The sequence below is a fragment of the Orycteropus afer genome, unplaced genomic scaffold, assembly GCF_000298275.1.
Source record: "Orycteropus afer afer isolate SDZICR_OR568_19922 unplaced genomic scaffold, OryAfe1.0 scaffold00077, whole genome shotgun sequence".
Lineage (NCBI taxonomy): Eukaryota > Metazoa > Chordata > Mammalia > Tubulidentata > Orycteropodidae > Orycteropus > Orycteropus afer.
Window position 1 is genome coordinate 4,703,852 of NW_006921664.1, and position 13,921 is coordinate 4,717,772.

At 40.3% G+C, this 13,921-nt stretch overlaps 1 protein-coding gene across 1 annotated transcript in view; it reads right to left on the reverse strand.

The window, feature by feature from the left end:
* Positions 1-13,921, reverse strand: part of HECW1 (HECT, C2 and WW domain containing E3 ubiquitin protein ligase 1) — a 438,073-nt gene that overhangs the window by 170,229 nt on the left and 253,923 nt on the right. Inside the window, exons 7-9 of the mRNA XM_007941232.2 lie at positions 9,960-10,060; positions 6,121-7,464; positions 1,001-1,102 (exon numbers count right to left, since the gene is read on the reverse strand). Coding sequence (XP_007939423.2) covers positions 1,001-1,102; positions 6,121-7,464; positions 9,960-10,060 — 1,547 coding nt within the window. The remainder of the gene's footprint in view (positions 1-1,000; positions 1,103-6,120; positions 7,465-9,959; positions 10,061-13,921) is intronic.

Here is a 13,921-nt window from a genome sequence, read left to right on the forward strand (position 1 = left end):
ATGTCATATTACTGAGACCAGGTGAATTAAGAAATAAGCATTCCTCCTTTTGAAAACTATGACTGCTTAATGTAAGCATAGGAAAAAGAACGTAGTTGTTCCTTGCATCCTTGAATGATTGCAGTTGTAAAACCTATTAAAGTTTAAAGATTACCTGTGCTTGAAAAGTAAGTGTAAACCAAAGCAAGGATATTCTAGATTTCATAAATGTACGTGATGCTGAGTGAAGGTATAATATCTGGGGCATCAGTTCCTCCTAACAAATTTATTATCATGGAGAATTAGAACATTGAAGCTGGGAGAAAATTTACAGATTACTTAGTCCAAACCTAGCATTTAGAAGAAGAGCAGAATTAAAACTTTATTTACAAATGAGAAACCTGAGTCCCTGAGAGATTAAATTATTTTCCAAGTTTGGATGACTATTTATCTAAATATTTATTATACACTATAGTTACAGGGAGAAAATGATACTGACTTCTACTTCTAAAGATGATATTTTTTCTGGCAACCTCTAAGAACTACAGAAGAAATTTCAGGATGTTGTCTATGGATTCAAGCTATAGTAAGAAAAAATGTAAATTCATGTGTCCTGATGGGTTGAAGTTGTTTTATTATATGGAGATGGTTGAGACATAATAGATCTAATGGAGAACAATAGAATTATTCTATTTTGAACTGTGAACTTTCAAATATAAAATAGTAAAATTTGGGACTTAAGGGTCATAAACAGTTTGCGAGGGCTAGTCAAGTCTTGCAAAGAAATGCTTTCCATTTCTGAAGTTGAGAGGTACTGTAGACACTGGGCTATCTCTTCAACATTACACACTGAAACCATTAGCCAAAAGTTAGTTTTTATAGTAGGTGTCATATCGTTTTTTGGTAACAGTGTAAGGCATGGAGTTGAGGAAGAGTTTGGGTGTTTATATACAAATTCATACTGACCTGTTTAGACTTGATAGGAAGAGTTAAGGCATAGACTTTAAAAACTAAAGCTTACTTGGTGGAAGAGGCTCATCGATTGTTGGGTAGTGATGATGTTCAGGCCTCAAGGAAGGAAGCTGGTTTACTGGCTGGGAATTATGGAGTATAGGATATTCACCTACGGACAAGATAGTCAAGATATTTAGATTCATTCACTGCTCTGGCAACGTCATCAAAAAAGCATGACTGTAAAACAAACTACTACAAGAAACAACCCCCAAAGAGTGGGCAATCTATTTTTTGTGTTAGTTTGCTACATTATTATCATTCATGAGAGAGAGGATTATTAAAAAAAAAAAAAAAATCCAAAGAAAAATGTAAATGCTTTATGACCAGTGACTTGTACAACTCAGACCAATATGTAGGGTAAGAATCTGGTTTTGTAAGTATCTGGATTTTCTAAGGTAGCATCAGAAAGCTACATGAGAGAAAACCAGCAGAGCTTGACAGAGCCCAGCAAAGCACCCAGGCCAATTTGAGTGAAGTGCAACATTTACAAGGTCCTGTAATAGCTCAGTTGGACTGTACGTAATTACAGCTCCTGATTTGGATAGGTTTCACCAGAGGGCAGCCAAGAGGCTGTGTTCCAGATTTTTATTTAATTTTTAATGACACTCTCAGAAAGTGCTTTTCCAAGATGAAGTTAAAGAGCCAATATGTCAAGAATGTCAAATTCCTGTGATGTAGAAGCTAAGGGGTGGGGTGGGAAGCCAACGTGCTATGGGTTAGAGTGAAAGCTCCAGATTATTTTGAAGAGGAATCAGACAAGCCAAGGTGATCTGGAAAGAAAAAAGGACAAGAGACAAAGGACAAAAGAGATAAAGCCAGGAAGACTGAGACAGGAACACTTGGAAACACAGAATTGGGATAGAAGAAGGAAGAAAGATAGACATGAGGACATTTTAGAAATGAATATTATACTTACAGAACATATGCCTCAAACTGTTATATTGATGTTATTGTTAACTGCCGTCAAGTTGACTCCAACTCATAGCTACTTTATGTATAACAGAATGAAATGTTATTGGTCCTATGCAGTCTCAGTTAAGATTTATAATGAACTGAACAATGTTTTAAAGGGTGTTCCTATTTCTTGATGTCATCAGGTCCTAGTATGAAACACTGTGGATAGGGGAGCCACATGGATGTATGGCAATGCCTCAGCTGTTTGGATCGCATAATCAAAGACAACTGCTCTTCTTCTTTGGAGTGCTTAGAGGACTTAGACCATGAGGCAGGCTCCATCCAGACTGGTTTCCTCCTAGCCTCACATGATTCTGATTTCCTTGTAATAGCCCCTATTGGTCACTTAATAAAAGTCAGACCTTCTCCCTTCCCCATTCTTCCATGTCCATTATCCTTTGGATCAAAAATGAGTGAAACTGTGAAAACCAGTGGTTTAGATTTTTGTAGGACCTAACATTCAGAATTTTTCTGAAATATCTAGATGTGGAAAGGATGATGATTTCTTCTTACTGCATAATGGTAGAACTGATTAAAAATAAATTAATAAGGAAGGAAGCTAGGTGGGTTTAATTTAGCTATTTAATTCCTAGTTCTGACTGGCAAATGGAATGGTAAATTGTTGTGTAAACTCTTGTGTGTTACTCGAATCCTCAGGACCCTTTGAGAACTTAATGAAAATTAAGGAAGGTGCCTATAACGCCAGCACCCAGCTCACTGTGGATAGTCTCTTAAGAGGAGAACACACTTCTGTTTGTTTTTATATGTGTTTAGTGTCAGAAATTTAACAAAACGAAACAAAACATGGTACAGTACAGTTGTTATGTCACCAGCTGCTGCATTTTAGTTTAGTTTTTTCTTTCTTTCTTTCTTTTTTTTTTAAACCAAACTTACCTCATTGTAATTAATTCAACCAATCAGGTAAATTACTCCTCCAAGCTAGCAGAAACATAATATTGTCGCTTGTCTGGGGTTAATGGAGTGGACCCCACCTGCTTGTGAAACCCAAGCAAATGCAATGACGTGACTGACACATCTCAGCCGGCTGAATAGATGAGTGCACTGGAGAGCAAGCAATTATGTTCTGCACAAAGGCACTGTCCCACACAACAACCCAGTGCCACAGACACAAAGCAAGTGGTCAGGCCTGCTAGAATATTTGAGAAGGAAACTTATTTCTTAGGCTGCAAATAAGGGAGGTTCTTTTAAATTATGTTCTGTTTATACATAATATCACCACATTGCAGAGAAACAGGTCAGCTAGAATCTTTCTTGAAGCAAACAAAGTGCTTTATGCCTAATAATAATGAGATTATTTTCCTTGTATAACAGTGCAGAAAATGTAAATCCAAAGGATTGTTTTGGATGATTTACATAGAACAGCTTTCAAAGTTAGCCTCAGTGCTCATCTGCCTGGAAGAACCTACCAGAAAAAGGTGCAACAGCAAACAGAGCTTGGGCACTCAATAGGTGAGAAGCAGAGTGCTTTACTCCTATCACCTCATTTAATCTTTCCAATAACCCTGTGAGGTAGGTCATACAATTGTACTCATTTTATACACAAGGGAACTGAGGCACAGAGAAGTTAGGTAACTGGGCTAAAGTATCGTGGCTAGAAAGGATGGGAGTAAGCTCATAATCACATTATCATTATGCTGCTCTTTTCATTTGATCTGCAGAAGGTTTTTAAAAAAACTATTTTGAGGTTAAAAAGGAGAAAGTTTTATGGAGGAAAGAGAAGCAAACAATAGGTCAAGAATGCATACTCCCTAAATTGTTGCAGACACATTTCTATGTGGGCATGTGTACAATGAGTCTATCTTGGTTAACCTAGTGGAATTTCTATAGTGAAAGAATTCACAGTCTAAGAAGTCATATTAAGGGGACCACAGTGATTCTTCCAGAGGAAAAGGGCACGCACCCACACTAGCATGTATCAGGGAGTTATGTCAAAGTCCCCCTTTCTTTGAACATATACTATAGGAAAGCCCAGTGGTGAGTGAGGGATGAATCAACAACACAGTTCCCATGAGCTCAGTAACTCACTACTGTGGTAGGTAAGACTCATTGTGAAGTCCTGTGCCAACAGATGTATGGCTTTAATGAGCTCAACAATCTGCCAGGAACCTTCTTATTTTCCATTGTAACTACCAGAGAAAAGCACATCTTAACCTTTTCGGAATTTACAGCCTGCAGAATTTAGGAACTAAGAAATCTGCTTAGAAAGGATACCCTGCAAATACTTCCACTATGGCCCTCAAACTCTTTCCTGCTCTTTCTGTTGTCATGAATGCTCTCCCTTACTGTACTGTCAGCCCCTTAAGGGCACAGACTGTGTCTTGTTTTGTAAAACACATTTTAATATAAATGTAGACTGAGCAAATGTTTGATTAACCGTGTGTGTGTAATCTACCACCAGGGCTGCCTAAACACCACCCATTCTAAAACAGGGGTTTTCAAGCTAGCAATTGGTGTGCTGTCTGTCTGTGTGTGCCCTCAAGTGAAGAAAATGTAAAAAAACCAAAAAAAAAAAGAAATAAACCACAAAAAACAATTAGCCTTTTGGTGAGAACCATTGCTTGATTTGCTCTCTTGGCCACAAAGCCTATCTGACCTTTTATAGAAAAAGTTTTCTAACTCTTTGCTCTAAAATATCCATGTAAGGTCCAATATATGCCCTTTTGCATATGTATCATCAAATCTCCTGATACTGTAATTATTTGTCTGTGTCTGTGCTGTCTAGCCAGTGGGAACCCCTCGAAGACAGGGTATCACAGGAGTTCTAGCTTTATTGAGTACCATCCATACAATATCCAATACCGATGCCTGGCACAAAGCATCTGGCCTAAAACAAGGAAGGTACTTCAAACATCCTTAAATAAAGGAATTTTCCACCCTATTCTCTCTCCTCCTGGGTGTCCATCTATATTATACATCACCACTGTTTTAATCTTTCCTCCTGTGTTTCTCCTTCTTGACCAACTTCTTGTGCTTCTCCTCCCCATATGTGTCACCCTCCCTCACTCATTTCTCTAAAATGTTGCATTGATCATAGTGAAATATTTAAATTTTTTTTTTTACATCCACTTTAGTTCTTGTTTAAAAAGTTTGTAGGTACCAGGCATTTGCTTAGCTCTGGGAATTCAAACATTAAAAAAAAAAGAAAAAAAGACACACTTCTGGCCCTTGATGAGCTTACAATCTAAAACAACACCATCACGTTTTGTTTGGATGCAAAATTACACAGTAGAACAGCAAAAGAACAGAGACTGTATTTTCTCTTTGAAAACATCTGAATTATTTCTTGAAATTATGCGGCTTTTCAATTTACTTTTATCCCCCTCTGCCACTGTCACTTGACTGGAAAATGGTTCCCAACCCTGGTTAAAGAAATACAAATCAATTTATTATATGATTCCACAGGCATGACTAAGAAACAAAGTCTTTGGTTAAATTACAGAACACATTTTAAACTAAAGCTGGCACTTTTGGAATAGAATCTTATTTGAAGCAAAGTGATTTATGCACTCATGATATTCTTCCCTTCCATTAGCAGAAAACAAAACAAAACAAAAACAAACAACAAATAAAAACACCCAATAAGGAAAGCAGACAGAAACCATGACAAATATATGTAAGGCAATATGTCTCCATATATACATGGGCTAGTTAAATCCTGAAACAGATGTAATATCAGCATTCTTCAACTGATGCTAACATTTATTGCTCATCTCCAAAGTGTTGTGGGGAGTCAGCAGTTCTGTTTAAACATTATCCATCTAATGTTGATGATAGACTTTTCTTTCCCTTCATCAATGGATGCTAGGTTGGGCACTCTGAATTCTGTCAAGACTAAAAGGGTAATATGTACACTAACCAGTTCTGGTGACTAGTTAAAACAATCAGAAAAGCACACATACAAGTGCACACGCACATTCAACTGGTTGTAATAATTGGGGTATATATGGAAACTGAAGGGGTGTCAGCTATCTATATTCAACTATACATATATACACATATACACATGCACACGTGTACGTACAAGACAGGCACACACTGGCCCAGTAACCCTGATTCAGATTGATCTCACCCCTTCGTAGTGCTTTAATCACGATGGTGAGACCTGTGTCCCCCTGGTGGCTCTGTGCTCACTGATCAGCTTTGAGGTCTAACCTTCTCTCCGATTGCTTGGCCCTGCCACCGGGGAATCCAGCCCGTCGGCGGTTCTCGCCGCGCTCACGCCAGGGCCGGCCAGCTCGTCTGACCACTGCTCGGGGCCATTGGTGGCCTCCGGGTCCAGCTCAGGGCTCTGCACCGAGTCCGGCACGGACTCGAACGCGCTATTCTCTTCCTCCTCATCATCCTGAGAGGAGAAGACCGTACTCTCGGAGATCTTGGCGCTGTCCACGGAGGAGAAGCGGGTGTGGCTGGCGAATCTGTTGCCGCTGTTGTAGCAGGAGGGGCTGTAGCAGGAGGCGCTGTAGCAGGAACTGCTGTAGCAGGAAGTGCTGTAGCACGAGGAGCTGTAGCATGAGGGGCTGCAGCAGGACGCGTCGCAGCCCTCGCAACTGTGGTCTCCCCCCTGCCGCGGACTGGAGTCGCTTTCACTCCCAGTGCTCGGGTTCAGCTCGCCGTCCAGCACCTGGCCGTTGGCCATGTTGGGGAACAGGTCCCCGGAGTGGCTGTGTGACGCCAGGGCTGGAGTCGCCCCCTCGGGTACTTCCCTATCCTCTTCCAGTGGAGGCAGGTCCGCAGCGACCGTGTCCACCTCACTGAGCCCGTCCTTCTCTGAGGAGTCCCTGAGAGTGGACTCCTCCTCGGCCCCGTCCTCCTCCTCTCCGGTATGGCCGCTCTGCGCAGAGGGCATACTGTGCAGCAGGGTGTGAATGCGAATGTAGTGAGTCCGCGGAGTCTCAGGGTCTCCGCAAGCCGAGGCGATGACGGTCTCCAGCTCGGACACTGGCAAGGAGCAGGGTCTGCTTTTTCTCTTCACTGAGGCCCTTATCTGCATCATGCCTTCTCCGTGGTCCAGGGTAGACATCTCCTCCCCCTCCTCCTGCTCCTGCTCCTTTTCTTCCTCCTGCTCCTTCCCCTCCAGGTTCTCTGTTGGGGCCTCCTCTGCCATGGGTTCCTCAGTGCTGGCTGGGGCTCCACCAGCCTGCAGCAGCAGTGGGGATGGTACCTCTTCATCCAGGTCCAACCCCTCTGCCAGTTCTTCCGCACTAATGGTGGACTGGGGGTCCTCTTGCCCTGGGGCCAGAAGCTCCCCATCCCCTTCAGGTCCCTCAAATATCATGCCATTGTCTTCTGCCGCGGTGCCTGTTTCTTCTTCCAGAGGCTTAGCCAGCTCCAGCCTTTCGTTCCCTGAACTGCTCAGTGGCTCTGGCTGAGTGCTCTCTGAAGGCCCTCCAACATCATACATAGGCTCTAGACGACTGCTTTCCACCAGGTTGTTCATGGGGTTGTCCTGCATTTCAGCTGACTCAGGCTCAGTACTCAGGGAAATCTCCTCATCATCTGCTGGCAAGAAAACAAACAGACAAAACATGTCATTCCTTCCAGAAAAGAGCACTGTGATTTTAGTATAGGCTACTGAACATGTAAGTCATCATTTCTGACTCATAGCGACCCCCATTGGGTTTCTGAGGCTGTAAATCTTTATGGAAGTAGATCACTCAGTCTTCCTTCCATGGAGCAGCTGGTGGGTTTGAACAGCTGACCTACCCATTAGCAGTCAAGTGCCTTACCCACTATGCTACCAGAGCACCATGTAAATTATAGGCAAGGGATTTCTACCGTAAGGTATTGCATAAAGGGGTTGATGAGGACTTGTCATTGGGCTAGAGTTTTGCTGAAAAATTCCATAGGAATTACTTATTGTATTAAGGATAATTTGCAGTCCTAGAAATATCTCAGAATTAACAATTCCTTTTGTCAAAATGTCCAAAACCTAGCAGCTACCCCAGGGCTTGGCACATAGTAGGTGCTTGACAAATATTTGCAAAAGAGATTGACTTTCAGAGATGGCAATGAGGTATTTATAATTCTTTGATGATCCCTGGCAAGGCTAATTATACCTTCTCAGAGTATTTCCCATGGCTGCCTCTCACAGGGTAGGGTAAACCAAGTTCTTAGGCAACTAGAGAGAAGAAAAGTGCTGGATGATGGGTGGGAGCAACCTGTTGTTGAATAATACAGGCTGTGAGTCTTTTAACATTTGGAGATTACTGTAATGGAAAAATAAACAAGATCTACACACCAAGAAATAGTCCATCACTTTTTAACTCTGTCGTCTTCCAATTGCTCTGTTGGATCCCTGCCAGATGTGTACTTCCTTATCTCAAATGCAGTGGTGCAATTTACTAATGGAACAAAAACAATCTTTCTGGGGACCTTTCTGCTACAGTGCAGAGTTGGTTTTATTCTGAGAATGTAGGAAAGGCTGAATTTGAAAGTATAAAACTCTCAGGCTGTTTTCTTACAATCTGAGTTGTATACTGGGCATAGAAAAGTGCAGCTAGGTTTAGTGGGTGGGTAGTGATGCACTCCAGGTTTTGATTTTACAAAAGCTTCATTAGCTTTAACAGTAACTCATAAATAGTGCCCAGGAGGACCTAACAATCTCAGGATGATCTACACTTAGTATGGAGGTTGAGGAAGAGGAGCCAAAGTGAAATCATGAGGCATCTCATCACTTTTTTTTTTTTTTAAATTGTGATTTGTGTGAAAATTTACAGAGCAAATTCACTTTCCATACAGCAGTTCACATACAATTTGTCTCATGACATTGACTGCAATTTACCACAATACAACTTCCTCCTGATAGTTACCTCTTTCCTGTGTCCATCCCTCCATAAACTCCTGCCCCCTGAGCTGTCTCCCTGTGCATGAACAGCCCTTCCTTCTTCCATGATTGTTTTCTTCAAGGAGTGTAACTACCTCAGGTAAATCTTCAACTCATATGTCTGTCTTTTGTTTGGCTGGAAGCCACAGGTGTGGGTTCAATTCCAGACCTGAAGGGCAGCTAGAGGCCATAGTCTCAGTGGTTCCACCAGGCTCTATCAGATCAGCAAACCTGGTCCCCCTCCTTTTTTCTTCCAAATGATTTTGAGTTTTGTTCCACATTGTTCTCCCTCTCTATCCAGGATCTCCTACATGGATCCCCCACTGAGTGGTTGACAGTGGTAGTTGGGCACCATCAAGTTCTTCTGGTCTCATAGTCGTATAGGTTGTAGATCACATGGTAACAGTCATTAGGACTAATTGTTTCCATTTTGGTTTTCTTCTTTCTTCTTTGCTCTGGACGAGGAGAGACCCATCGTTGCATCTAGATGGTTGCTTGCAAGCTTTGAAGATCCCAGTCGCTACTCGCCAAAGTAGGAGGTGGAATAATGTTTAGTGTAGTATGTTATGCCAATTGAGCTTGATGTCCCCTGTGACTAATCTCATCACTCTTATTTGGAAATATATTTTGGCTGAAAAACTGAACAGTGGATGATTGTGAAATTTTCTGTCCAAATTATACTTTTTCATTTTCCCTCTGATATTGGAAGAATCCATCACACAATTATAGTTCTTCAACAATATGACATGCTCCATGTACTGGTTAGTCTATACATTATTACTAGATAAGAAGATGGGTTTCTCATTCATTCATGTATGTAATGATTACACATCTACTAAACACCTCCTTTGTGCCAGGTACTATGATGGGTGCTGGGAATAAAATGATAAATTAGGGGTCCATACCCATAGTGGCCTCATTGTCAACCCCCACTCTACTGTCTAGCCCTCTGCCTTTGGGTCATCACAATGAAGAGGAGCCTCTCAACCAAGGGGACAGCAACCTGGCTTCCAGAACAGATCACTGGCTTCTGTGCCTCAAATGGAGAAGATAGGGAACCACAAAACCTAGGATATTTCTGGAAAGAATCATGGTTATTGTATTTTAGAGAAAGGACCATACTACGCTGCCAGCATAGGACAAGACATGAAGTTCATGCTGAAAATACCTGGGTGAATGGAGGACGTGATCTCAAATCGGAATTGCAGCTGTCCACTCACATGATCTGTTGGAAGTCTGCGGCCAAGTGTGTAGCTGACCACCCTATCCCTAGAAGAAAATAATCACCATCACAGATCTTGTTAATACATCTCCTCTGAAAGACCATACAGTGTGCTTTCTCTGCCAATGGTTGAGACAAGCAAACCCGGTGAAGACCTGCCTACAGGAAGTGATGATCTGCTCAGGCATATATGAGATGATTCTAAGGTAAACATGGAAAGTACATATGCTCAACAGCAATGAAAACCTTTAAGGAAACCCTTATCTAATCTTCTAAAGCAGGAGTTACCAAATTATGGCCAATGGGCCGAATCTAGTCCACCATCTGTTTTTGTACAACTGTGAACTTCTTATAATTTTAAATAATCGAGAGAAAAGAAAGAAAACAGCAAAAGAAGAGTAACATTTTGTGACACATGAAAATACATGAAATTCAAATTTTAACATCCATATGTTTATTGGAACACAGACATCTGACTAATTTACATATTGTCTGTGGCTGCTTTCATGGTGCAGCAGTAGAGGTGAGTAGTAGTGACAGAGATCATGTGGCTTGCAAAAGCCTGAAATATTTACTATCTAGCCCTTTATAGAAAAAGTTTGTTGACTTGAGTTCTAAAGCAAAAAAGACATGGATATCCTTTGCCTGTTTTTTCTGTGCAGGCTGCCATTTTCCAAAACGGTCCCTTAATAATAATGGATAGCATAAACAATGCATAAATCTTTTAGTATACAATGAACAGGAAGGGGTGCTGTCATGGTTACTGGAGAGCCTATGCAGTGCTACAGAGAGGCTGGAGCAAAGCAAACCTTCTGAGCTTGGTCCACTGACCTGTGACTACTAATTTACACCAATTCCAGGGCTGGAAACTATATCCTGGGCTTTGGTCCTCTACATAGTCAAGGCATAAAGAAGTTATTAAAAAGAAAACCATCCAGGAAGAATCAACTAGAATCTTTGATGCTATACTTTCATCATTGTAGTTTCAGGAGAGGAAATTGTCCCTCCCTCCCTTGGCCTAAATAGGAAGGACAACCTTGGAATAGTCAGGAATTAACAAATCCAATGCACCCAAAATAATAAAGACACAATTCCCAAACTAATGGGTGCTCAGACGGTTCTGAGTTCATTTGATTTACTCATTTGTGACATTTCAGTGTAAAGAAAAATCTCTGGCAGGCAGTATTTTAAATCTTTCTTTCTAGAAAACACTGACATGATGAAGCAAACAACATGTATGCCCATGATCCACTGAGTCAAGATTTTTCATTGATAAGCCATGGCTTAGTGTTTGGAGTTACTCAGAAGTCTATTAAATAAAGCATTATATGCAGTAAAGTAGAATGAGCAACAATATCTTGTTTATTTAGAAGGGGCTTATTATGAATTAGGTCTACTATAAGAAAGACATCTTGATTCCAAAGCCTAATGAAATTAGGGGAGACCTAAAGACAATCAATGAGACAAAAATTAAATCTATTATGCTTTGCATTTGTGTTTTGGGCTTTTCTTTGCTACAGTTGATACAAATCATATAATGTATAGTGTTTGTCTTTGGACAGCTTACGTCCAGCTGAGGGATAGTGTAGGATCACTAAATAATGATTCAAGGCAGCTTGTGATATTAGCAACATTAATATGAGATGGTAGGGGCTAAAGGTCTTCATTGGAGTCAAGTCAGAGGAGGGGTGGAATTTCAGAAATTGAGAGGCCATTGGAAATGAGAGTGAGTGTGTGTCTGTAGAAGAGAGGAGGAAATATTTGAAGGCAGGAGGCAGCCACTTTGGCTGGAGCAAGAGATTTCTAAAGTAATGGATGCAGGGGTATGGTTGGGAGTATATTTTCTGGCAGAGGGAAGCTGTGATGGGAGGTAGATTCTCTTGTGTTCTGGGTGCACTTTAGGCATAGCCCAAGGCATGATGGGCCATTACTCCTGAGGCTATCACCCCAATGCCTGCTCTTACACCTCTGGAATGTGCAGCCCTGAAGATGTGGCCTCTAAGGAGCCTTGGAAAGTTGTGGGGCTTCTCTGAATAAAGCAGAACCTACGCCTGAGTAGAGGAGTTTCTCCCTCTGCCACCAAGGAGTGTTGTGTTATTCTATCATGAATGGTGAGACAGAAGACCACCTCTATGGTGGCTGTGGCTTTCCCTTAGAGAGGATTTACATTCATTTACACTTTATCTGTGCTCCTCTTTTTCCCTGGGTATTAAGAACACTTGGAAAATTATAGCTAACATTGAGATGCAAATAACTAAAATAAGAAATGAGATGGATGATGTTACAATAAAACCAATTGACATAAAAAGGATCATAATAGAATATTATGAAAAATTGTACTGCAAAAAATTTAAAAACCTAGAAAATGGACACATTTCTGAAAACACACTATCTACCTAAACTAAAACAAATATAGAAGTAGAAAATTTCAGCAGACCCATAACAAAAGAAATCATTAAAAAAAAAGAAAATCTCCCAACCAAAAAGGGCCCTAGCCCAGATGGTTTCTCTGTAGAATTCTACTAAACATTTATAGATGAGTTGACACTAATTTAAATCAAACTATTCTAGAATTTAGAGAAGGAAGGAATACTCCTAATTGATTCTATGAAGCCAGTATAATCCTGATTTCAAAGCTAGGCAAAGACATCATTAAAAAAGAACATGACAGACCAATATCACTCATGAATATAGACACAAAAATTCTCAACAAAATTCTAGCCAATAGAATTCAACAGCATATCAAAAAATAGTATATCATGATCAAGTGGGATTCATACTAGGGATGCAAGGATAGTTCAATATTAGAAAATCAAGGCAATTAACAACATAAACAAAGGAAAAAAATCACATGATTATCTCAGTCAATGCAGAAAAAAACATTTGATAAAACCAACTCCATTTCCTGATAAAAACTCTCAGCAAAATAAGAAGAGAAAATCCTCAACATAATCAAGGGAATATATGCAAAACCCATAGCCAACATTACCCTCAACAGAGAAAGACTGAGAGCATCCCCTTTGAAAATAGGAACAATATAAGGATGCCCTTTATCACCACTCTTATTCTATATTGTACTGGAAGTCCTAGCTCTTAGAGCAAGAAGATAAAGAAAAGGAAATAAAGAGTATCCAAATTAGAAAGGAAGAAGTAAAACTGTCCTTATTTGCAATGATATGATCCTATACATAGAAAATCCTAGACACTCCTCAAAAAAGTTATTGGAACTAATAGACACAAAGTTACTGAATTCAACAAAGTAACAGAGTATAAGATCAGCATACAAAAATCAGTTAAGTTTCTCTGCACTAACTAGGACTCTGAAAAGGAAATGAAGAAGTCAATACCATTTACAATAGCCTTCAAATGGATAAAATACCTGGGAATAAACCTAACCAGGGACATAAAAGACTTATGCAAGGAAAACTATAAAACGCTACTGTAAGAAACTAAAAGACATCTACATAGATGGAAAAATATTCCATGCTCAGGGATTGGAAGACTTAACATCATGAACATGTCAATACTACCAAAAGTGATTTAGAGATATAATGCAATATCAACCCAAATCCCAACAACATTCTTAAATGAATTGGAGAAAATAATCTCCAACTTTATTTGGAAAGGAAAAGATCCTGAATTTTTGTTGTTGTTATTTACTATTGAGTCGGACCTAGCTAAAGTAATATTGAAGGAGAAAAAGAGAGTATGAGGCCTCACATTTCCTGATCTCAAAACTTACTACACAGCCACATAATCAAAACAGCCTGGTACTGGTTCAGTGACAGCCCCATAGAACAATGGAAGAGAATTCAGAACCCAGAAGCAAAGCCATCTATCTGCAAGTAGCTAATTATCAAAAAAGGTCAAAGTCCATTCAACAGGGAAGAAATAGTCTATTTAACAAA